General features: G+C 43.0%; 1 protein-coding gene across 2 annotated transcripts in view; it reads right to left on the bottom strand.

The window, feature by feature from the left end:
* Nucleotides 1-4,019: 4,019 nt before the first annotated feature.
* Nucleotides 4,020-23,604, bottom strand: part of LOC138666917 (zinc finger protein 665-like) — a 56,021-nt gene continuing 36,436 nt past the window's right edge. For both annotated transcript variants that reach the window (XM_069755104.1, XM_069755103.1), the window contains one exon: nt 4,020-8,385. In XM_069755104.1, the coding sequence (XP_069611205.1) occupies nt 6,590-8,385 (1,796 nt within the window). In that variant the 3' untranslated portion in view covers nt 4,020-6,589. The remainder of the gene's footprint in view (nt 8,386-23,604) is intronic.

Genomic DNA, 23,604 nt, shown 5'->3' with positions numbered 1-23,604 from the left:
TTCAGGAGAGTATCTGAAGGTTCTTTGAGATGGTGGAAAGCGTAAATTACGTTTACGTTTTGGAGTGAAACCCATAGGATTCAGGTGTGAGGCAGTAGACAAGGTATCAGACATGTCACTCATCGAGGGATTTGATGATATTGAAGAAGTCCGAGTTCCATTGTGGTCTCGTGTATCATCTTTGGATTGTTGTTTACGCCATTTATATACTCTCCCTAGGTTGAAGTCCTTCTGATCTCTAGTAAATTTATTAGCTTGATTAGTTTGTATGTCTTTAACCCACTGAATAATGAGTTTGCCCAATTGTGTATCAATTGAATTCAAGTGTTCCATGGAAAGTTTAGTCTTGGCATCCCCATACGTAGCATCTAAGGATTTGTCGATCTCCAACATAGTATTCGAATGAAATTTGATCAGGAGTTCCATCAATTTTTTGAAACTGTCATTACAGATGTGTTCCCAGTCCTTGATAAAGTTGTCATCATTGACCAAAAATGCAGGTGTAACCTGCCACCCTGATATCTCACCTATCCTCTGAATCGATGCCGTCGCTGTGCGCATGCGCCACCTGCGTCCCATTAGTTGCGCGTCCCACGTCATTGTTGCCATGGCAGTGTTGCCGGGTCACATGACATGGATTCCGCGCACTTCCGGGTCCTCCTGGCGGCGCATGCTTCTGCTCCTTCATTGTTAGGATATCCCCGCATATATATACACCTCCGGTTCCTCCTGTACATCATCCCCTGACGAAGGACACAGTCCGAAACGCGCGTCGGGGTGCTCTGTACCTGGAGGATCGGACGGCTTTTAGGAGGAGGTAATATTGTTGCTGTTTATGCGTAACTCTGCATTGGCCTGCATTATCCATATATTGGCACTCTGCACTTTTTGCCTGTGAGTTCTATCTCACGTTCATGTCTTTTTATGCTCAAAGCGCTGCATGTTCTATTGTGTACTGCATTTATTCCTTTGCACAAATATACTCTGCATTGGTCTCCAGTTTATGCTGCAGTATCCATATACTCGCACACTGCACTTTTTTCTTGTGAGTTCAGCTCATGTTTGTTTTCTTATGCTCAAGGCGCTGCATGTTTTATTGTGCACTGCATTTACTCTTTTACACAAGCATACACTTTTTGTACAGCCCATGTTATATTTATGAGCTGTTTGTAGTAACACTTTTCTATTTTTTTATAATTTATGTTTACACTATATTGTTCTAAATTATATTTACATTGCCATCACATTTCTTTAGTGGTACTACCCATTTATATTTATTTTTTATCACTTATTATTCAGTGCCCCCCTTTTTTTTAACATTTCTCACTTTCTACACTTATAGGTTTATATATATGATTATTATATTTTTTCGTATTGCAGCATAATTGAGAGTTATTATTTTTATGTACTATGTATGTGGAGTGCTTCCTTCTAGTCATCATATGACCACTGTTTTATGTAGATGCAGAGCAGATAAGGAGTGGCTCAGACTGATATATACAGGTGCTCAGGAAAAATATGTTATAGTCTCGAAAAAAATCCGGCACATTGTTTTTCCAAACACGGTGAAATTTATTAGAAATGTAAATTTATTTCATTTCGTATTCAAGCAAAATGCGCACAAAAAGGACCAAAAAGGTACATAAAGTAGGTATCAAGATCCACATGAGGTAGGTATCATATTTCAACGTTTCGGCTATAGCATTAGCCTTTATCAAGAGATACCAAAAAGATGTGACTCGAGTGCTCAGGAAGGTCCGGAGTGCGCACTCCTTCCTAAACCCGACATGATGAGACATGGTTTACATACAGTAAACCATCTCATATCACCATTTTTTTGCATATTCCACACTACTAATGTTAGTAGTGTGTATATGCAAAATTTGGCCATTCTAGCTATTAAAATAAAGGGTTAAATGGCGGAAAAAATTGGCGTGGGCTCCCGCACAATTTTCTCAGCCAGAGTAGTAAAGCCAGTGACTGAGGGCAGATATTAATAGCCTGGAGAGGGTCCATGGTTATTGGCCCCCCCTGGCTAAAAACATCTGCCCCCAGCCACCCCAGAAAAGGCACATCTGGAAGATGCGCCTATTCTGGCACTTGGCCACTCTCTTCCCATTCCCGTGTAGCGGTGGGATATGGGGTAATGAAGGGTTAATGTCACCTTGCTATTGTAAGGTGACATTAAGCCAAATTAATAATGGAGAGGCGTCAATTATGACACCTATCCATTATTAATCCAATACTAGTAAAGGGTTAAAAAGAAACACACACACATTATTAAAAATTAATTTATTGAAAAAATCACAAAGGTTGTTGTATTAATTTATTCTACTCTCAATCCACTCACTGAAGACTCTCGATCTGTAAATTAAAAAAAAATAATAAACCAACAATATACTTACCTTCCGAGGATCTGTAAAGTCCAACGATGTAGATCCATCTGAAGGGGTTAAAATATTTTGCAGACACGAGCTTTGCTAATGCAGGCTGCTCATGTCTGCAAAACCCCAGCGAATGAAGGTAAAGTAGGTCAATGACCTATATTTAGCTGCATTTGCGGTGAGGCGCCCTCTGCTGGCTGTTCCTAGATCGTGGGAACTTTCCTAGAAAGCTCCCTTGCTCGAGTTCATATGAGGACAACCAGCAGAGGGCGCCCTCTTATGACAAATTGTACAACAACTTTTGGGGTTCATTTTCTCCTGTTACCCTTGGTAAAATAAAACAAATTGGAGCTGAAGTAAATTTTTTGTGAAAAAAAGTAAAATGTTCATTTTTATTTAAACATTCCAAAAATTCCTGTGAAGCACCAGAAGGGTTAATAAACTTCTTGAATATGGTTTTGAGCACCTTGAGGGGTGCAGTTTTTAGAATGGTGTCATACTTGGGTATTTTCTATCATATAGACCCCTCAAAATGACTTCAAATGAGATGTGGTCCCTAAAAAAAAATGGTGCTGTAAAAACGAGAACTTGCTGGTCAACTTTTAACCCTTATAACTTCCTAACAAAAAAAATGTTGGTTCCAAAATTGTGTTGATGTAAAGTAGACATGTGGGAAATGTTACTTATTAAGTATTTTGTGTGACATATCTCTGTGAATTAATTGCATAAAAATTTAAAGTTGGAAAATAGCGAAATTTTCATAATTTTCGCCAAATTTCCGTTTTTTTCACAAATAAACGCAGGTGCTATCAAAGAATTTTTACCACTATCATGAAGTACAATATGTCACGAGAAAACAATGTCAGAATCACTGGGATCCGTTGAAGCGCTCCAGAGTTATAACCTGATAAAGGGACAGTGGTCAGAATTGTAAAAATTGGCCCGGTCATTAACGTGCAAACCAACCTTGGGGGTAAAGGGGTTAAAGAGTAATGGGAGCAGGATGTTGGGGTAACTGACAATGATCAGTGGGATGACACATTATCCTCGATTCCCCGCTGTCCACTAGTGAGGCACAAAGGCTATCACAGATGTACCTGCTGCATTGGGTACACAGGACTCCCAAATTCCTGCATAAAATTGGGGGAAGAGAGGAGGACTTGTGTCCGAGATGCGGTTTGGGCGCTGACGATTTGCTACATTTGTTTTGGTCATGTGGTTCCATCTGGAATTTCTGGACCAAGTCATAGACGACATAATCACGGTGTTTAGGGTTGTGGTTCCTACACATCCTCTGGTTTGGGTTTTGTGGACGGCCTTGCTGAAGATGCAAACTTAAAAAGAACGTTCTATCAAGCCAGGAAAATTATAGCAGAACACTGGTTGGACAGTGCCACCTACGTATCAAAAGAGGAGAGTCGTGCATAAATCCTGTAAAATATGGGAGGACTGGAAAATTCACCAAGACATGGATACTATGTCCTTACTTGGCGATAGCTGTGTAATATTATTACTTGTATCGAGAGAGATATGTCTGATTAACGTCCTTGGAGTGAAGCATATAAAATCTGTTCCCATAATGTTCTTCCCGTTTCAGGTGAAAACTAAAGAACTTGGAGACTTGGGACTTATCTTTCATAATGTTTATTTTCACATGAGTGCACAGATTGCCGTAATCAGCTTAAATATATTGATTAATATAATAAGACTGTCTGTTATATCTTTTTGTACAATTTGTCAATAACATATAATATGATTTTGCAGCAATTCATTTTTCACACTCCAGGTATGGTAATGGATTCTCTCTGTGTGGCATTTTCCAGCAGTGTCGGCACATGCGTTCCCAGGATTCATTTGAGGCTGTTACATCATGTGAAACCTGCACCCAATCAGCACTGGCGTCACCATCCCCCACCTTCGGACAAATCAAACATCAGGAGGAAGTCAGAGAGCAGCCGCCGCCCTGGCTGCCAGTTGATATTCAATACATCCAAAGGACGGGACAGTACAGCCGGCAGTAATTGGGAGCAGGGCTCGTGTGATGTAACACCCTCAGTGAGCCTCGGGAATGTGGGTCCTGACACCGCTGGAACGGTGCCGGCACAGAAGAGATTAGTGTTTTTATTTTAATGAGGCCAAACATGAGGAATGAAAAGGGGTTGTTGTCGGTTAAATCACTTCCAACATTCTGAACATAAAAAAGCTTCTCCCTTGTATGACTGCTCTGATGTTTATTAAGAGTTGATTTTCAAGCAAAATATGTACATCATTGAGGGTATGTTTCCACGGTCAGTAAACGCTGCGGGTTTGACGATGCGTTCATCCGCAGCGTCCAGATGTTTCAGCATAGTGGGTGGGATTTCAAGAAATCCCATCTCCACTATGCGTTCAAAGACACCTGCAGCAGCCCTGCATAAGTGAACATGCGGAGGGTCTTTCCAGACCGCAGCATGTCCATTTATGTTGCGGAGACGCTCAGTCTCCGCAGCATAAATTTCCCATAGACTATCATTACATGCGGTAAAACTGCATTATCTTTATAGTCACATGCGTAGTAAGTGTGGAAACGCAGCTTACTACGCATGTGTACTAATATAAATAATGTCTTACCTTGCTTCAGCCGGAAGTTCGCATCCACTGCAGTTCTCGCAATGAGCTCAGCTGACCGCGAGAACTGCCTTGTACTTTACTGCCGTAGACCAAGTTATCTCCGGTGGTCATCTATAAGCTCCGCTGTGTCTGGATGTCAGGATGGATGGTGGCATAATGTCACCATTCAGCCAAAGGCACCCAGATGTAGCAGAGCTGGACTCATCGTGAGACACTCAGTAATGGACTGCGGTGGACAGGAAGTTTTTATGTTGGTTTATTATTTTATTTTCCTTGCAGGAGATTGAGGGATTCAGGGATTAGGCGATGCAGTAAATATGATTAATTAAGATTAATAAAGGATTTTATTCTGGCTGTGTCTTTATTTACCATGTAACTATAGGACTAGTAATGGATAGGTGTCTTATAGACGCTTCTCCATTACTAATCCATGGGCTTGATGTCACCTGACAATACAAAGGTGACATAAACCCCACAAATATTACCCCACTTGCCACCGCTACAGGGCAAGTGGGAAGAGCCGGGTAAAGTGCCACAATTAGCGCATCTTTGGATGTGCCATTTGTGGGGCGGCTGCTGGCTGCTATTTTTAAGCTGGTCAGGGCCTAAATCCATGGGCCTAACCAGCCTGAGAATACCAGGCCGCAGCTGTCTCCTTTTTCCTTGCCTGGTTAACAAAAATAGGGGGACCCCACGCCGGTTTTTTTTGGAGGGGATCCCACTATTTGTGCTAACCATCCAAGGTAAGCAGACTGCTGCGGCCTGGTAATTTCAGGCTGGTAAGATTCTTAGATATTGGATCCTTACCAAACTGAAATAACAGTCCCAGTAGTCTGCTTTACTCTCGCTGGTTAATTAATACAGGAGGACCCGAGGACATTTTTTTTTTTATTATTTATGTATTAAAAAGGGAAGGACCTCTGTGTACTTTGCTTCACTTCCTGTGTCATGTATATCATAAGATTCACCATTATATAAATTAGTACACATGCAAAGTAAGCTGCGTTCCCGCAATTAATACGCCTGTGACTAGGAAGATGTTGTGGCTTTACCACATCTGATGATAGTGAATGGGAAATTTACCCAGCAGAGACGAAGAGTCTCCACTACATAAAGAGACATGCTGAGGTCTGGAAAGACATGCTGCATGTCCGTCTCTACGGGTGAGCCGTGACAGTCGGTGCACGCCTAGTGGACATGGGATTTCTTGAAATCCCATCCACTATGCTGTTATAGCTGGATGCTGCAGGTTGGACATTGCAGTGTATACTGACTGTGGGAACATATCCCAATATATCTATAAACAGGAAATCACTATTTTTTTCTTTCCCAGAAGCCAGCTTTCAATTAGCTTTATTCCAAGTGAAACCAAAAAACATATGCAATGAAAAAACGCATCAAATACACATGGTCACTGGTTGGTCACCTGCATTTTTTACATGTGTATTTGATGCAGGTGGCCTGCAAGTGACCTCAGGTGCAAATTTTACCTGCATCAAATCCTGAGCAAATACTGAGCCATTCGTGACTGTGGAAATATAAAAAAGGATTCTCTCCTATGAGACTTTTATTGTGACTAAGGAGAGATGTTTTCTTCACAAAACATTTCCCACATTCTGAACAGAAAAAGTCTTCTCCCCTTTGTGGGTGCTTTGGTGACCAAGAAGAAATGATTTCTTCACAAAACATTTCCCACATTCTGAGCATGAAAAAGGCTTATCCCCTGTGTGAGTTCTCTGATGTTTGAGAAGAATGGATTTATCTGTAAAACATTTCCCACATTCTGAACATGAAAAAGGCTTCTCCCGTGTGTGAATTCTCTGATGTTTGAGAAGAACGGATTTATCTGTAAAACATTTCCCACATTCTGAACATGAAAAAGGCCTCTCCCCTGTGTGAGTTCTTTGGTGTCTTTCAAGAATCGATTTACGGTTAAAACATTTCCCACATTCTGAACATGAAAATGGCTTCTCCCCTGTGTGAAATTTCTGATGTCTGAGACGAGCTGATTTCACTGTAAAACATTTCCCACATTCTGAACATGAAAATGGCTTCTCCCCTGTGTGAATTCTATGATGTTTGAGAAGACTTGATTTCTCTGTAAAACATTTCCCACATTCTGAACATGAAAATGGCTTCTCCCCTGTGTGAATTCTATGATGTTTGAGAAGACTTGATTTCTCTGTAAAACATTTCCCACATTCTGAACATGAAAAAAGCTTCTCCCCTGTGTGAGTTCGCTGATGTGTGACTAGTTGTGATGTATTTGTAAAACAATTCCCACATTCTGAACATGAAAATGGCTTCTCCCCTGTGTGAATTCTCTGATGTTTGAGCAGACCTGATTTGTCCATAAAACATTTCCCACATTCTGAACATGAAAATGGCTTCTCCCCTGTGTGAAATTTCTGATGTTTGAGAAGATAAGATTTAGTTGTAAAATATTTCCCACATTCTGAACATGAAAATGGCTTCTCCCCTGTGTGACATTTCTGATGTTTGAGAAGAGCTGATTTCTCTGTAAAACATTTCCCACATGCTGAACATGAAAATGGCTTCTCCCCTGTGTGAATTCTCTGATGATTGAGAAGACTTGATTTAATTGTAAACCATTTCCCACATTCTGAACATGAAAATGGCTTTTCTCCTGTGTGAAATCTCTGATGTATGAGAAGACATGATTTAGTTGTAAAATATTTCCCACATAATGAACATGAAAATGGCTTCTCCCCTGTGTGAAATCTCTGATGTATGAGAAGATATGATTTAGTTGTAAAACATTTCCCACATTCTGAACATGAAAAAAGCTTCTCCCCTGTGTGAGTTTGCTGATGTGTGATACGTTGTGATGTATTTGTAAAACATTTCCCACATTCTGAACATGAAAATGGCTTCTCCCCTGTGTGAATTCTCTGATGTATGAGCAGACCTGATTTGTCCATAAAACATTTCCCACATTCTGAACATGAAAATGGCTTCTCCCCTGTGTGAGTTCTCTGGTGACGAACCAGATGTGATTTCTTATTAAAACATTTCCCACACTTGGAACAAGAATAGTTATTCTCTACTGTGTGAATTTTTTGATGTTTTACAAAAGATTTTTTTAAAGGAAAACGCTCTCCATATTCTAAACTTGAAAATGATTTTTTTGCTTTATGACCAGTTACTTTTTGAATGCTTATTTTGTGACTTTGATTTTCCTTAATAGTCTGTAATGATTCAGAAGACAGGACCTGTTTGAAAGGATCAGATGAGAGATCATCGCTGTGAAGGGATGATGGTATATCTGGAGTAATGGCATTTACTTTAATTGTATCCTGTGGAATCTCAAGATCATCTGATTTAAAAATTGAAGATGTCGGCTGTCCCTCTGGTCTCCTGGTACAGTCATCTGCCAAGAATAAAATCAAACAAATTTTGAATAAAATATCCTTGCTTACATTTTTGAACTTTTCTACTTAAACTGACTGTAAAAATAGCAAGTTAAGTAAAATATTGATTTACCAAGACATTGACAGCTCACAGGCCAATAGAAAACCTCATAAGATGCACGAGTAGATTGTGATGCTCCACTGTTTGTTCACTCTGCTTCCCAAATATCGAATTAAAAGCCTCCAAACTGTATTGCAAGCAAAAATAATACCAATAAAAACTTTAGTCATCTGATATTAAGTCCCCACTCAGGTCCATCATCGGTCATTGGAAAAACAGGTTTCCGCATTATTAATGGTTCAAAGTCTTTTGAAAAGCAACATGGCTTCAATAAACCAATCCAGCAATATCAGCTCTGCTGGAAGGTGCCAGATACAAGCTTGTTCTCCTCTGGTTCAGTCCTCTGTGCTCAGCTCCTGGCTTCTGTTTTAATTACCTGTTGCGACCCAGACCCATTTACTGACTACTCTTACATCTTCTGATTAGGTATTTTCTCTGCCTTCCTGGTTCTGACCCGGCAACCTGAATCTTCCTCTTCCCATCTCATGCAACAGAACAGAAGGTAAAAATGTGGCCCAAGCCTAGGGCTCTTTGTGCAGGTCCAAATCCATGTATATCTTTTAAAGGATGATGCGCAAGGAAATTCACTGGAATATGATGAGCAAGGCAATCACTGGGATATGGAAAACAAAGTAGATGGCTGTTACAAACAGAATTGGCGCTATCTATTGAGATGCCAGGTGACCATGAACAGCGCCCCCAATATATTTTGTCTTCAAGCTATTCCAGCAAGATTTAGATTCGAATAGCTAAATGGCGCTCCTTCTCTTTTTAACCCTGCCATGTGCCCAGACAGTGGAATACAACTGCATATAGTTATTGCTGGATTCAAGAGAAGTGAGAAAATTATGTGCAAGGTCCATTAGTTTCTTATAAGGCCATGTTCACACAGTGCGTTTTTTACCGCGGAACCGCGGCGGTTTTGCCACTGCGGTTCCGCAGCTGTTTTCCATGCAGGGTACAGTACACTGTACCCTATGGAAAACAGGACACACTGTGCACATGGTCCGGAAATTGTAAAAAAAAAGCCGCGCTGAATAGCTCCCGGAAAAAAGAAGGAGCATGTCAATTCTTCTTCCTGAACCGCAGCGGTTCTGCACCCATAGACCTCCATTGTGAGGTCAAAATCGCAGTAAAACATGCAGATCAAAAATATATCTGCGGGTTTTACTGCGATTTGATGTGCAGAACCGCTGCAGCAGGAAGTGCGGGGGAGCGGGCGGAAGTGCGTGGGCGGAGTGTGGCTGCCCCCCCGTGCTCCGATCCCGCCCCCCCGTGCTCCGATGCCCCCCCCCGTGCTCCGATGCCCCCCCCCGTGCCCTAATCTCCCCCCCTTATACTTACCCGGCGTCCCGGTGTCCGTCCGGCCGTCTTCTCCCTGGGCGCCTCCATCTTGCAAAATGGCGGGCGCATGCGCAGTGCGCCCGCCGAATCTGCCGGCCGGCAGATTCGCTCCAAAGTGCATTTTGATCACTGAGATATAACCTATCTCAGTGATCAAAATAAAAAAATAGTAAATGAGACCCCCCCCACTTTGTCACCCCCATTGGTAGGGACAATAAAAAAATTAAGAATTTTTTTTTTTTCACTAAGGTTAGAATATGGGTAGGGGTAGGGTTAGGGGTAGGGTTAGGGTTAGGGTTAGGGGTAGGGTTAGGGGTAGGGTTAGGGGTAGGGGTAGGGTTAGGGGTAGGGTATTTTCAGCCATTTTAGCCCTAAAAAGATTCCTAGGAAACACAGTCTCTGCATAGAAAACTGCATAAAAAAAGGATAAAAAAACGCATCAAAAAAGGACAAAAAAAGGACCAAAAAAAGGACCTGCGTTTTCTGCCAAGAGCTGCAGTTTTTTAAAAAAAACTGTCCTGAAAAAAAAAGGATGGAAATCCTGAACGTGTGAACATACCCTTACACTTTTTGTATAAATCATTTTATTGGTCACAGCAATAAAGATTAAAGGTAAACATTACAAACTGGTAAATCTGTGCAATGGTAGGCGGTAATTACAAGTCGAACAAGAGGAGCATTGTTGCATCAATTAAATCTTATACTTTAACTGTCTGGTTAATAATGCTATTGGCTGTCCCGAGAATATGAGATGATAATAATAGAAAACATCCGGGATAGTTGGTAACCATTGACATGTTCTTTTGTATTCATTTAAAATACTATATATATATATATATATATATATATATATATATATATATATATATATATATATATAATCAAACTGGATATGGGGAAGACAAACAGAAAGTCAGAAAAGGGGAAAGGAAGAAAGACAAGAAGAAGAAGGGAGGGATGGAAGAGGGTGGGGGAAATTCGGGGAAGGAGTGTGGCTGCCTCCGTACCCCAGCGGACAGAGCACACGTCAAGAAACGGCCCGGATGTACACGAGAGCAAGCTATACAATGTGTCGGGTTCTGGAAACCCAGATGTCTAGTTCAGGAGTTTCCCTAAAAGCGATCCAGGGGGCCCATATGTTGTAGGTTTTTTCTGCGTTACCTGGTGACTGGTTTATCATCTGCTCCATTCTATAGATGTTATTAAGTTCTGCCACAAATTCTGTACGGGAAGGAAATTTTTCTTGTTTCCAAAACCGAGGAATTAGATTTCTGACTGCAGTAAGAAAGTGTCTAAGGATACCCTTCTTGAACCTAGATATTGACAAGTCGCATAGAGACAACAATGCTATACTTGGTGAAGGTTGGATCTGTATGATAGACAGCTTGTTATGAAGTTCAAAGACAGCCAACCACAAATCCTTTATGGGGGGGCAGTCCCACCAGATATGCATGTAACAGCCTATCTCCTTTAGACATCTCCAGCAGGTGTCAGGGGTCGTGGGGAACACCGCATGCACCATGGAGGGGCATCTGTACCATCTTGCTAGAATCTTATAGCTCCTCTCCTGTGATACCGCGCATAATGACGATCTAGACGAGAAGAGAAGAATTTTTCCCCTGTCTTCAGATGACAAGGGCCTTCTTAGATCGCCCTCCCATTTCGAGAAAAACAATGGCCAACCCTGCAGTGGAGCCCTCCCCTCTTGGAAGATTTTATACAGTAGCGAGACAGTATGGTCCGGGGGATTTGCTGATATGCAAAGCATCTCAAAGGGAGTTAGCGGCCTGCTGATATTGGCTTGTTTAGAGATTGAGTGGATATAACCTTTTAGTTGTTCATAGAAGAACCAATCAACTGAGTGTGATTCCTCCTCTGGGAATAATTCCCGAAGGGACTTCATACCAGTTTCTTTTAAGTAGTCATGGATGATGGGATTGGAATCTTTTCTCTTATGTAGAAATGTCTCTCTATTCAGCCCCGCCGGAAAAGCAGAATTGTCATAAATTGGAATTAAGGGGCCCGGGAGAGTTGTGATCTGAAGGTCTTTGTTTCGGTTTTTAATAAGAAGCAGTATGTTTCGTGTGAGGAAGGGTGTGTCTTATTACACTTTTTGATGAATTCCAATATTATCACCACATAAAAGGACACATGTCACATTACAAATATGGGACCGGATGAGGAAGATAAAACTGGCTGCTGGAAGTGGTTAAATTTAGAGTATTTTGGGAAATAACTACTGTAGTCAAAAACTGAGTATAGACAATAATATCTACTGAAATTATCAAACTCAAATGTATTCATCAGTAAAACATGAGTAACTAATGGTGAAACTTCTCTGGAATAATTACAGTATGTGGGTGGTAATTCCCGCATGTTTTCCAGCAGTCTAACAGTCGCAAAACATGCGGCCGCAGGGACTCAAACATGTCATTCGAGAATAGAGAAATTATAGTTTACAGGGAAAAAATGTTAAACAATTTATTGTATAATAACTGGTATATAAGGCAAAATTTAAAAAGTATTTATTAAAAAATTCGAATTTCAAGTAAACCAAAATTTATTTTTTTATATAAAAAAACTTGACATCTGAAGGTCACAGAGGAATTATGGAGTATGCTGGTTTTATCAGCCAAGTGTTGCTTGACCATATTTAAAAACTTTTTCATCCTTGTCAAAAATACTCAGACATCAGGGCTTGGATGCTGAGAGGGTGTCATGAAATTAGGCCAGGCCTTTGACAGTGTACCCCTGCATCTGCTGTACCTGGTGTGTCTCCCTCGCCTTTCCTCCTTGCCCCCTGCTACTAACGTCTGATGGGAATTTTGTCAACATCTTTTCTTTCTGAACTTCTGGTATAGCACCATTTTAGTATACCTCTCCACCTCAGAAGGGAGTTCAGAAAAAAAAGTTCATCCAGTCTGTTCAGCGCTCCCAGGTAACAGGCACCAGGCAGGGGTATTACAAAACTTCAGTCATTTATTTAAAATAAAAAACAATATATGCTATATGCTTATTAAAAATAGCCTTCCTCAGGTATGATATTGTGTTATAGGTTGCTAGAGTTATATAGTCTACATAGGTCCACTTGAATAATCAAAATTAATCAAGACTTGGTGGTTCTTCATCTGCTTATTTGCCGCTTAGTGGTTTTCAGTATATAGCCTTAGCTTATCCGTGTATAAGTTTAAACAGTTAAAATACATAATAAAATATAAAAAAACACTTAAAACCATTAATTAGCATAAATACAATACATGTGGACAAAATTTGTACCTGTCATTATCCATAAATACAATATATATTCAGTGATTATATTAAAAAAAAGTTTCTAAAAAGTATAACAAATAAGTGTCATACATTTCATCTGTTTATACAAACAAATAAATCTGAAAAGACTATTCATTTATTTGATCATAGTATTAATTCTATATCTTTAATTTACGTAAGAACTCATTACATGCGTTCATTTTTGGTCGTTAAGGAGAAAAAAAACCCACACACACCAAAAACTGGAGATTTAGCCGTATCGCCCAATGAAGACCCTATGGTTTTCTTCATGGTCCTCATAACACTTGCTTCACTAGCAAAAAAGTTTATGAGCTAGCCTAAGGATATAACAATCTATGACATATCCTTAGACTAGTTCATAAACTTTGTAATAAAGAGATTAATATCCTCAGATATTTGAATTGGTCTGCTATCTTAAGTCTACCCCCTTCCGTAGAATCACCCAGCTCACCTCCCACATCATCCACCATGAATAAAATTAATTTATTCCAGTTTATTTTTAATCCTGATAGAGAGCCAAATCCCTCGATGAGTGGCATAGCATTGCTCAATGAGTCATGCGGGTCTCCCAGAAATAGCAGTATATCGTCAGCGTAAAGTGCGATCTTCGCTTCTATCGACCCATATTTAAACCCTAAAACCTCGGTGGACTGTCAAATTTTGGCGGCCAACGGTTCCACGGCCAGAGCAAACAAAAGAAGGGAGAGCGGACACCCCTGTCTCGTTCCTCTATGCAGCTGACAACCAGTACTTTTTTGTCGAAAATGAAAATAACATGAGGTTCATGGGAAAGGCAGCAGTACATAAAGTCTGCCATATGTGCCAAGTTTCCTACAGCCAACACTTCCCTGTCTCCACCATGATGACTACGCCCTTCTCCTCCAATCTCTTCCTACTCATTCCCCTCCTCAGCCCATCCACGCAGGAACCTTGTGTGTGTACTAGCCTCTCCTGTGTTCCTGTTCCTCCTCTGCATACTCATTGTTAGCCAATTGGAACTGAGCAGATTTAATGAGGCTGGGCTGGGTAGTATATTCCCTGTTCCCTGTCTCATTTCTTCCTCCATCTCCACCTGGTCTGCATGCAAAGTTTCATGTTTGTCAGCGACTGTTGAAGTAGGCACAAAAGCGGGATTGTTGTGCTGATGATGGCGCCATTACATGCTCACCATCTTTGGGGAGTTGTCAGAGTCTTGGAGTACTACTAACATGTCAGACATCCATGTCCACTCTTCAGTTGTTATGTGTGGAGTTTGACCACAATAACGACAAGCATGTTGGAGCTTGTATTTCACAACTGGTCTCTGTTCCTCACAAAGCCTTGCCAGCATGTGCAGTGTGGCATTCCAATGCACGGTCACGTCGCACACCAGTCGGTGAGCTGGCACTTGCATGTGCTGCTGCAACACTGACAGAGCAGCGGTAGCTGACTTGTGAAAATGGGCGCTCATGCCACGTACCTTGACCAGAAGCTCTGGCAACTCTGTGTAGGTTTTCAGCAACTGAGGGTTAGTGCCAAGTTAAGTGTCAAGTTCAGTTAGATAAAGTGTGGGGACAGCGTGAGCAAGTTACTCAAGGCAGTGCATTGTCAAACATCCTTCCATGTGAATCCATCAGTAGGCTTGGGAACCATGAGAAGGACATCTGTTGTGAATTCTGTTGTCGGGCTCCCTCCTGTGGTCATGAAAGGTACTTCGGCTGGTTCTGTCCATGGACTTCCTCTGGTGGGTGTTTCTGAGTTTCACAGGTGACGAGGTTAATTCGCTAGCTGCTGCTCTATTTAACTCCACTTAGATCTTTGCTCCATGCCACCTGTCAATGTTCCAGTATTGGTCTGTTCACTCCTGGATCGTTCTTGTGACCTGTCTTCCCATCAGAAGCTAAGTTCCAGCTTGTATTTCTTTGGTTTGCTATCTTTCTGTTCAACTTGCTATTTAATTTGTTGTCTTGCTTGCTGGAAGCTCTGGGACGCAGAGGGAGCGCCTCCGCACCGTGAGTCGGTGCGGAGGGTCTTTTTGCGCCCTCTGCGTAGTCTTTTTGTAGGTTTTTGTGCTGACCGCAAAGTAACCTTTCCTATCCTCGGTCTGTTCAGTAAGTCGGGCCTCACTTTGCTAAATCTATTTCATCTCTGTGTTTGTATTTTCATCTTTACTCACAGTCATATGTGGGGGGCTGCCTTTTCCTTTGGGGAATTTCTCTGAGGCAAGGTAGGCTTTATTTTTCTATCTTCAGGGCTAGCTAGTTTCTTAGGCTGTGCCGAGTTGCATAGGGAGCGTTAGGCACAATCCACGGCTATTTCTGGTGTGTTTGATAGGTTTAGGGATTGCGGTCAGCAGAGTTCCCACGTCCCGGAGCTCGTCCTTATTATCAGTAACTATCAGGTCATTCCGTGTGCTCTTAACCACCAGGTCCATTATTGTCCTGACCACCAGGTCATAACAGACATCGGGGCCTTTAGGTGCTCTAAGCCTACAGAACTACAGGGAAAGAAGGACTTAAACTCTCAGAGGCAGGAGGTGATGGAATTGGGGTGCATTGCTTGTGCTCTAATTGCTAGTGCTAGCAGAGTTTGCTAGAGAGATGCTCTGCCCATACTGAGAACTAGGGCTAAGGTCAAGTCTGATACCTGTGGTCAAGACCTTTGTCAGGAATAGTGACCCGACGGGCACTCACTGGCAGCTGAACAGGGGGTTGGTCTGGAAGGCTGGTGCTGGGGACAGCCTGTGACCTTGGCGAGCCATGAGAGCGGTACCAGTGGTGCTTGTAGGAGCTGGGCACTCAAGAGAAGGCAAACAGGACCTGCGGTCACATGAACGTAAGTTAGAGGGGTGGGAGCCCAGCCTAGCACCGCTGTTTGAGCCCAAAGCGCGGGGCTGCAGTGGCTTCGGGGGTAAAGTGCAAAAGGGAGAAGACACCCCAGGGGTGTAAAAAGGGGTGACAGGAAAACACGTAGTCACACAAGACAAAGTCAAGCACAGAGAGCTCGGCGCAGTATACAGGGGCAGTCAGAAGAATAGTCAGGACGTAGCAAGAGATCAGTAAACCAGAATGGGCAATAGACGGTACAGAAACGGCAGCCAAGAATCACAGCAGGGATGGAACCAGATCAGAAACCAAACAAATAGAAAGTAGTACATGCACAAAACAAAGACACACCAGGGTCAGACGCACTCAGCCAAGGTTCAGAGTATAAATGACAAAGATTGACCTCATAGTGAGGCTATAAAAAGCCTCCCAGACCCAGAAAGAGGCCATCCGAGTTAACTCTGCAACTACCTGACCCGAGAACCCAGTTAACCATGACAACTTTAACCCGTTGGGCCCTATCCTGTATGCCTGATTGTAATGACCAAAAGCTGTCAAGTAAAAGTTTGACTGATTTAACAAATTCAGTGTCCCCTGGATTGTTTGCAGCAAAAGTTCTGGAAGATGGGAGCATAGAGCCAGTGGAGGCCTCTGGGCCACAAGAAAGTGTGATGCACCCCACACGCACCAGCACTCCGGGACTGGGACACATTTTGTCTGTAAGGTGCCAGAGTGTAGGAAAAAACAAAATCCAGCTCACCATACCGACATTCCCAAGAGCTCGGAGCACGTAACCGCTGTGTCAGGGCGTAGACGAACAGGAAAGAGAAGGAGATCCAGCTCAACGAAATAGTGAAAAATCCATAGTTTATTTCACTTAAAATATAGTGAAAGGACAAAACATCAGCATACAAAAAAATATTTTAAAACCAAGGTCAACGCGTTTCTGGTGATTTAGCACCCTTAATCATGATGTAAGGTGCCAGAGTGTGCATAGGCAGCAACTTGCCCACAACTACCTCATTCAGTCACCTTACACAAGCATGGTACATGTGTGAGCTTGCCAACCTTCAGAATCTCCACCAGGTTACACCCATTATCACACACCACCATAGCAGGTTGTAGGGTTTGCGGATAGAGCCACAGATCTGTGTGGTCTGTTTTTCTTTTCAATAACTCTGCAGCGGTGTGCGGTTTGTCTCCTAGCCAAACTAGCTTCAGCTGAGTCTGTTTCCGCTTTGCTAAGACAGTGCTGCAGAGCTTCCGGCTGATGTGGACAACGTGCTCGGAGATAGCAAATCAAAGATGATAGATGAGCAGTAGGAGCTGCAGGAACTGAAGTAGGGAGTGGAGGAAATCCTTATAGAAGTAGGGCCAGCAATCCTCTGTATCGGTAGCACATGTACCATGCCAGTGTGGGACTCGGCCTCAGCCTCATATATTCACTCAGAGCCGTCAAGCAAATGTAGCATCCCTGAGCACAATCGATTGTCCACGTGTTGGTCATTAAGTGGACAATCACAGTAACCATGTGTAATGTGAATATAAAAATGGCTATTTTGAGTCCATATTGAAATATACTGAATGCATACAGACCATTACAGAGCAGCAGTTCTTGTCATACATTTACAGACAGACAATGCTCATTGTGACACAATCTTGAGAGCGGTTTATTTATTGTCTAAAGAACTTTCAGTTCACAAACAGTTTTACATTTCAGTTTGTTATTGTAAAACAAGGTTTATTTAACCCTTGTGGGCTTTTTATGTATCCAGGCGTTTATGGCCCACTGTCTGATGTATGACTGATATCTTGGTCTCATCTTACCTTGAAAGCTGGCCACTTGAAGGGCAGAGTGAAACCAAAGTTATACATAGTGCAAATCACTATATAAGGCCAGAGAAACATGACTAAGATGGAAGCATAAACTGGTGAACCTGTACTTACACATGTACAATGTTGTGATACCTTCATAAGTGGGGACACCCGTGCAGTGTTGTGAATTTTCCAGGGTTTCTCTGTCTTGGTGTTGCTGCTCTAATTTTTCAGACGGATGATGTTTAAAACCCCTTGGTGATGGATGATGTGAGTATATATAACGGGCAGCACGGTGGCGCAGTGGATAGTACTGTAGCCTTGCAGCGCCGGGGTCCTGGGTTCTAATCCCACCCAGGACAACATCTGCAAAGAGTTTGTATGTTCTCTCCGTGTTTGCGTGGGTTTCCTCCGGGCACTCCGGTTTCCTTCCACATTCCAAAGACATACTGATAGGAATTCTAGATTGTGAGCCCCATCGGGGACAGTGATGATAATGTGTGCAAAAACTGTAAAGCGCTGCGGAATATGTTAGCTCTATATAAAAAATAAAGATCAGATCATATGTACTTAATTATTACATGAATTTAATCCTTATATGTACTTTGTATCTTAAAATATACAAATGTGTATCCAATCATATTATTCCTTTAATTTTGTATTTTTAAATAAAATTGCGTTATTATCGCAAGTAGTAGACTTCTTTAAAGCCGTATCCGAACCTTAGTGTTAAAAACTTGGCAATACACCATGTTAATAATGTCACGGGTGAGAACAGTGGACACTTGCTGGTATAACACGGGGACTCCAAATAAGGGTACAAATAGTGACGGCTGTGGACTGAGCAGTAAAGGACCAAATGTGTACACCTATGGCAGGCCATTTTGAAAAAAAAAAATATTTCTAACTAAGGAAATTTCATACAAACCTAATTCTACAGTATATATATATCACAATCAGGGCCGCCATCAGAGCATTACAGCCGTGACAGGCGTATGGGGCCCGGTGAGCAGAGGGGGGCCCGCATCGGCAGCTGCAGGCTGAACCGGGCCCTTAGCGGCGGCCGGCGCTACAGCTGTATAACGCTATTGACGTGCGGGCCCGCGCCCGCATGTCAATAGTTAACAGCCGCCAGCCGCAGCGTGCAGGTCGCCGGCGTCTGACGTCATTGTCAGTCGCCGGCGAGTGCACGCTTCAGCTGCGTGGAGAGAGCAGGAGCGCGGCAGGTAAGCAGAACTTGTTTTTTTTGTTTGTTTTTTTTTATACTGAGAGCGACGATCCGGGGGGGGGGGGGGGGGGGATTGGTAGGGGGGCCCAGGGCAGTAAAGCTGGACAAAGGATGGGGGGGCGGGGGGGCAGAACGATGGACACAGGGAGGACAGTAAAGCTGGACACGGGGAGCAGAAAACTGGACACGGGGGGGGGGGGGGTCAGAAAACTGGACACGGGAGGGGGGGCAGAAAGCTGGACACGGGGGCAGAAAGCTGGACACGGGGGCAGAAAGCTGGACACGGGGGCAGAAAGCTGGACACGGGGGCAGAAAGCTGGACACGGGGGCAGAAAGCTGGACACGGGGGCAGAAAGCTGGACACAGGGGCAGAAAGGAGAAATGGGGCATGATTGGAGAAACAGGGGGCAGGATGACAGACATGGCGGCATGACTGGAAGCACTGGGGCATGACTGGAGACAGATGGGGCAGAATTGAGACACAGGGGGCATGATTGGAGACGGGGGAGAATGGTGATACGGGCATGATTGGAGACACTGGAGGCAGGATTGGAGACAGATGGGGCAGGATCATGGGGCAGGATGAATACGATGGAGACAGATGGGGCAGGATGGGGAGATCATATGGGGCAGGATGGGAGAACATATGGCTGATGCCAGGAATGAGACATACGGGGGCTAGGATGGCGAATATTACCATAGGGGCTAATTAAGGGATATTATTACTGCAGTGATGTATTTATTTTATTTTTTTGAGTATACTGTTCTAAATGGGGGGGCGGTCCTATTACTGTGTAGAGTGATACTATGTCGCCTTATTCATGTGGTGTAATGTAGAAGTTGGAAAAATTAAGTAATGTGTTCTGCAAGTGGAACTCGAGATAACGGTGTTATTTCCTGCAGAGACTAGTCCTGGCTGGATGAAGTGATGGCAGTCTGTGCTGGATGAAAGATGAAGGACTTCACCTAGAGACGTCACTGGTGAGTCAGTGTGTTACCTATACACTGACACTATACACTGTATACTATATACAGAGGTCCTGTGTATAATGTCACCAGTGATCACTGGATTACCTATACACTATATACAGAGCTCCTGTGTATAATGTCACTGGTGATCACTGTATTACCTGTACACAGACACTGCATACCAAGTACAGATCTCCTGTGTATAATGGCACTGATGGTGATAGTATTGTGTTTTTTTTTTTTATTATTGATCAGTATTGTAGTATTCAGTCACTATGTGGTGGTAATATGTGGTCTGGTCATGATGTTGTGGTATTTGTTCCTTGTATTTGATATTATTCGATCACTGTGGTGGTAATATGTCATCTGGTCATGGTGTGGCGGTATTTGTGCCTTGTAGATAGTATTATAGGTCACTGTGGCGATATGGTGTCTGGTCATGGTGCTGTGGTATTTGTTGCTTGTATGTGGTATTATAGGTCATTTTAAAAAATTGAAAAATAAATAAAAATATACCTAAATTGTATTGCATATTTTAACAAATATTTAATAGGTTACAGTAGAGTAGGGCCCGGCCAAAAGTGTCTACCTTGTCATTTTGGTGGCTTAAAAAATCTTTTGGCCAAAACAAAAGCTGCCGGCTATATGTGTGATCTGGTGATGGGAACTGTTAATGTGTGATAGGTGAGAAGTGGAGTTTTTCCAAGAGAGAGCGGTGGGACTGTGGACAGTTTGAGGGGTGGAGCGTGGAGGCGTGGCTGGGGTGGAGCCTGGGCGGAGTCTCAAGGGGGCCCCGGAAATTTTGCCAGTATGGGGCCCCGAAATTTCTAGTGGCAGCCCTGATCACAATAGTCAGTTTTGGAACAACCAAATTTGTAAACCTGTTTTGGAGCAAACATATTTGGGGAATTGCACCAGTCCAAGTTTTTTTTTTTCTTTATTTTTATTTTAAAACATCATAATATTACACAAAGCATGTTAAACTGTATGGAGGACTAATTGAATCCTCAATTTTTTTTTATTAGAGCGTTACATACCAACATAATGCTACTAGACCCTCATTTTACACTTTATAAATGAATCATTAAATCCATAAAAAGTTTTGGAACTTTCTTTGCAGTCTTATATACCATAGAAATGTAACAGAAAGCACCTAATGCTTTATGGATGACTAATTGAATCCAGACAAATTATGAAGAGCGTTTTTAGAGTTGTATATATCACCAAATACTATATGGATGACTAATTAAATCCAGAAATATTTTTCAACGCTTTCTGTAGTTATATATCACCGTAATGTAATAAAAGCCGCGTTCAAATGTATTTGAATAATTGAATCCAGAATTTATTTTTTATTTTTTTAAGTAAGTATTTTGATAGTGTAGTTGATGTACTTCTACAGTTATAAAGGCTTTGCAGAAAGTGCAAAGCAAGGAAACGTATGGAAGGGAATCCATAGACCACTGAAAGACAACAAGTGGCAAGCCTCATTCAAATATTTTTAAACTGTATTGCTGTACTCTTACACTCAAAAAAGGCTTAGCAAGATCGGGATTTCAGCCCAATCAATTGCCGTACAGACCCCCGTGGATCCCGGTATTCCCAGAGATAAGCATCTGTTACAGAGAGGGTCTCTCATCTGGTGGGACCCGGCGCCGGCTGACGTGGAAACGCTCCAGAGGCAGGACGCCATTACTGCTCTCTGGCCAGGGACCGGAGGAGGACCATCAGCAGCATATAGAGGACGGAGTGACGGCGGGACTACAGGCCCAGGAGAGGGCGCCGGAGGAAGCCCCGGAAGCTAAGACACACCGCGAGGAGGGCCCGGTGAGTGAGGGAGAGATGGAGGAGCGGGAGGAAGCTGCTTGGGGAAGACGCGGCGGCCATCTTGATCCAGGAGCGTGGTGAGGTAGACGGCCTGCGGACCCGATCACCTGTAACGCTGCCCCGCTCCCCTCCTCCTGAGACTCCTCACCTCTCAGCCGCCCGTGACATTTTACTGTCTTGAGGTGGGGTGGATGAGCCAGACGTCGGCGGGACTTTAGAGATCCCTGGGATACCCTCCTTCTCCCTGGTCCCCCCTTTTGGCGCCAAACGCCACCATCTTGCCAGGAACCTCACCTATCTCCTACAGTTATATTGCAGCGAAGGAGCTGCTCGGCACCTGAAAGGCCTAAGGCCATCTCCACTCATAGGGAGAAAGCCTCACGATGGGGGTCTACGCTGCATAATGTAGCCGTTCCTGCTCCGCGTGCCCCCCCTGTGACCATATATATCATAATAAAAATCGCCTACATTTATGGGTAAACCCAAAAAGCGTATTGGACAGCCCCTAGATCCAAAAACCCAGCCCGACGAAATGGATCGCTTTATAACTACAAAAAGCCAGCAAAGAAACACCAGATCCCAGTCTTCCTCCAAGATTCCGGGGGAATGTTCCGCTTCACAGGATTCTCTGGCTTCCCATAGCTCCCCTGACAGAGCAACATTTGAAGGGGACGATAATTCTGAACTTCCGGATGACCTGACTATTCAAGACCTTAGTAAATTTATCAGATCCCTCCCCACTAAAAATGATCTAGAATCAGTCGCCTGCAGAATTAAAAACTCTTATAAGAAAGAACTGCAGGTCCTGAAATCAGAGTTTACCTCCAGAGTAGAAGATGTTGAGAAAGCTCAGGAACTTATCTTGCAGGAATTACAAACCCACAGAGAAGTCATAACAAACCACAATATGAGATTGGAGGATATAGCAACAGGGCTAGAGGACTTAGAGAACCGTAACAGACGTAACAACATTAGAATACGGGGTCTCCCCGAGTCTGTAAGCCCGTCTGAGCTGGATATTACAGTACAAAAACTACTCCTAGAGATCCTAAATGACAAAGATGCGGGCTCCATAGAATTTGATCGGATCCACAGATCCCTTGGACCTAAGCCGCAATCAGACTCGAGATCCAGAGACGTTATTTGTAGAATACATTATAATAAAGTCAAAGAAGCTATTATACTAACCGCCAGACAGAAAGGCTCCATCACCTTTGACGGAACTCAGATCTTGATCCTCTCGGATTTGTCCAGGCGGACTTTACAGCTAAGAAGAGCCCTGCGACCAATCTTGTCCCTCCTTAAAGAAAAAAAACATTCTTTATAAGTGGGGTTTTCCGTTCCAGCTGATAGCGTTCAAAGGCGGGAAATCGGCAATCTTCCGAAACCTGGGTGACTTAGCCACTTTTCTGGGAACTTTCGAACTACCACTGACAAACACCCGATTGGCCGAGATCCCCACAGCTCCCTGCCATCCCACCGAGATGGCTGAAAGCTCCCAGCAAACATCACAGGAAGAATGGTTTGGCCCCCAGTCAAACTTGAAGGGTCTCTCTTGTTCTCCCTCCAGTTTCCAAAGCTGCTATCCGACACACATGGGCGCCGATGGGTTGTTTAAACCACTGATCTGGTGTGTGTCTGGTTTGCCCGCGCTTGGTAGTGCGGTTAGTTCTCAACTAAGTAGACGATTTAATATACTTCTTGTTAAAGTTTAGAAGGTCTAATCTTCCTCCTAATAGTTTGTAATGTGAAGTCAGAGTTTAAAAATTAATATGGGAGGGGTTGGACATTGGTTAATTTTGTAGACTTAAATATTGCTTATTACTTGTTATTGTTTTAC

The sequence above is a fragment of the Ranitomeya imitator genome, chromosome 2 (assembly GCF_032444005.1).
Source record: "Ranitomeya imitator isolate aRanImi1 chromosome 2, aRanImi1.pri, whole genome shotgun sequence".
Taxonomy (NCBI): domain Eukaryota; kingdom Metazoa; phylum Chordata; class Amphibia; order Anura; family Dendrobatidae; genus Ranitomeya; species Ranitomeya imitator.
Note: the sequence above shows the minus strand (reverse complement) of the source record. Positions and strands in the feature narration are given on the sequence as shown.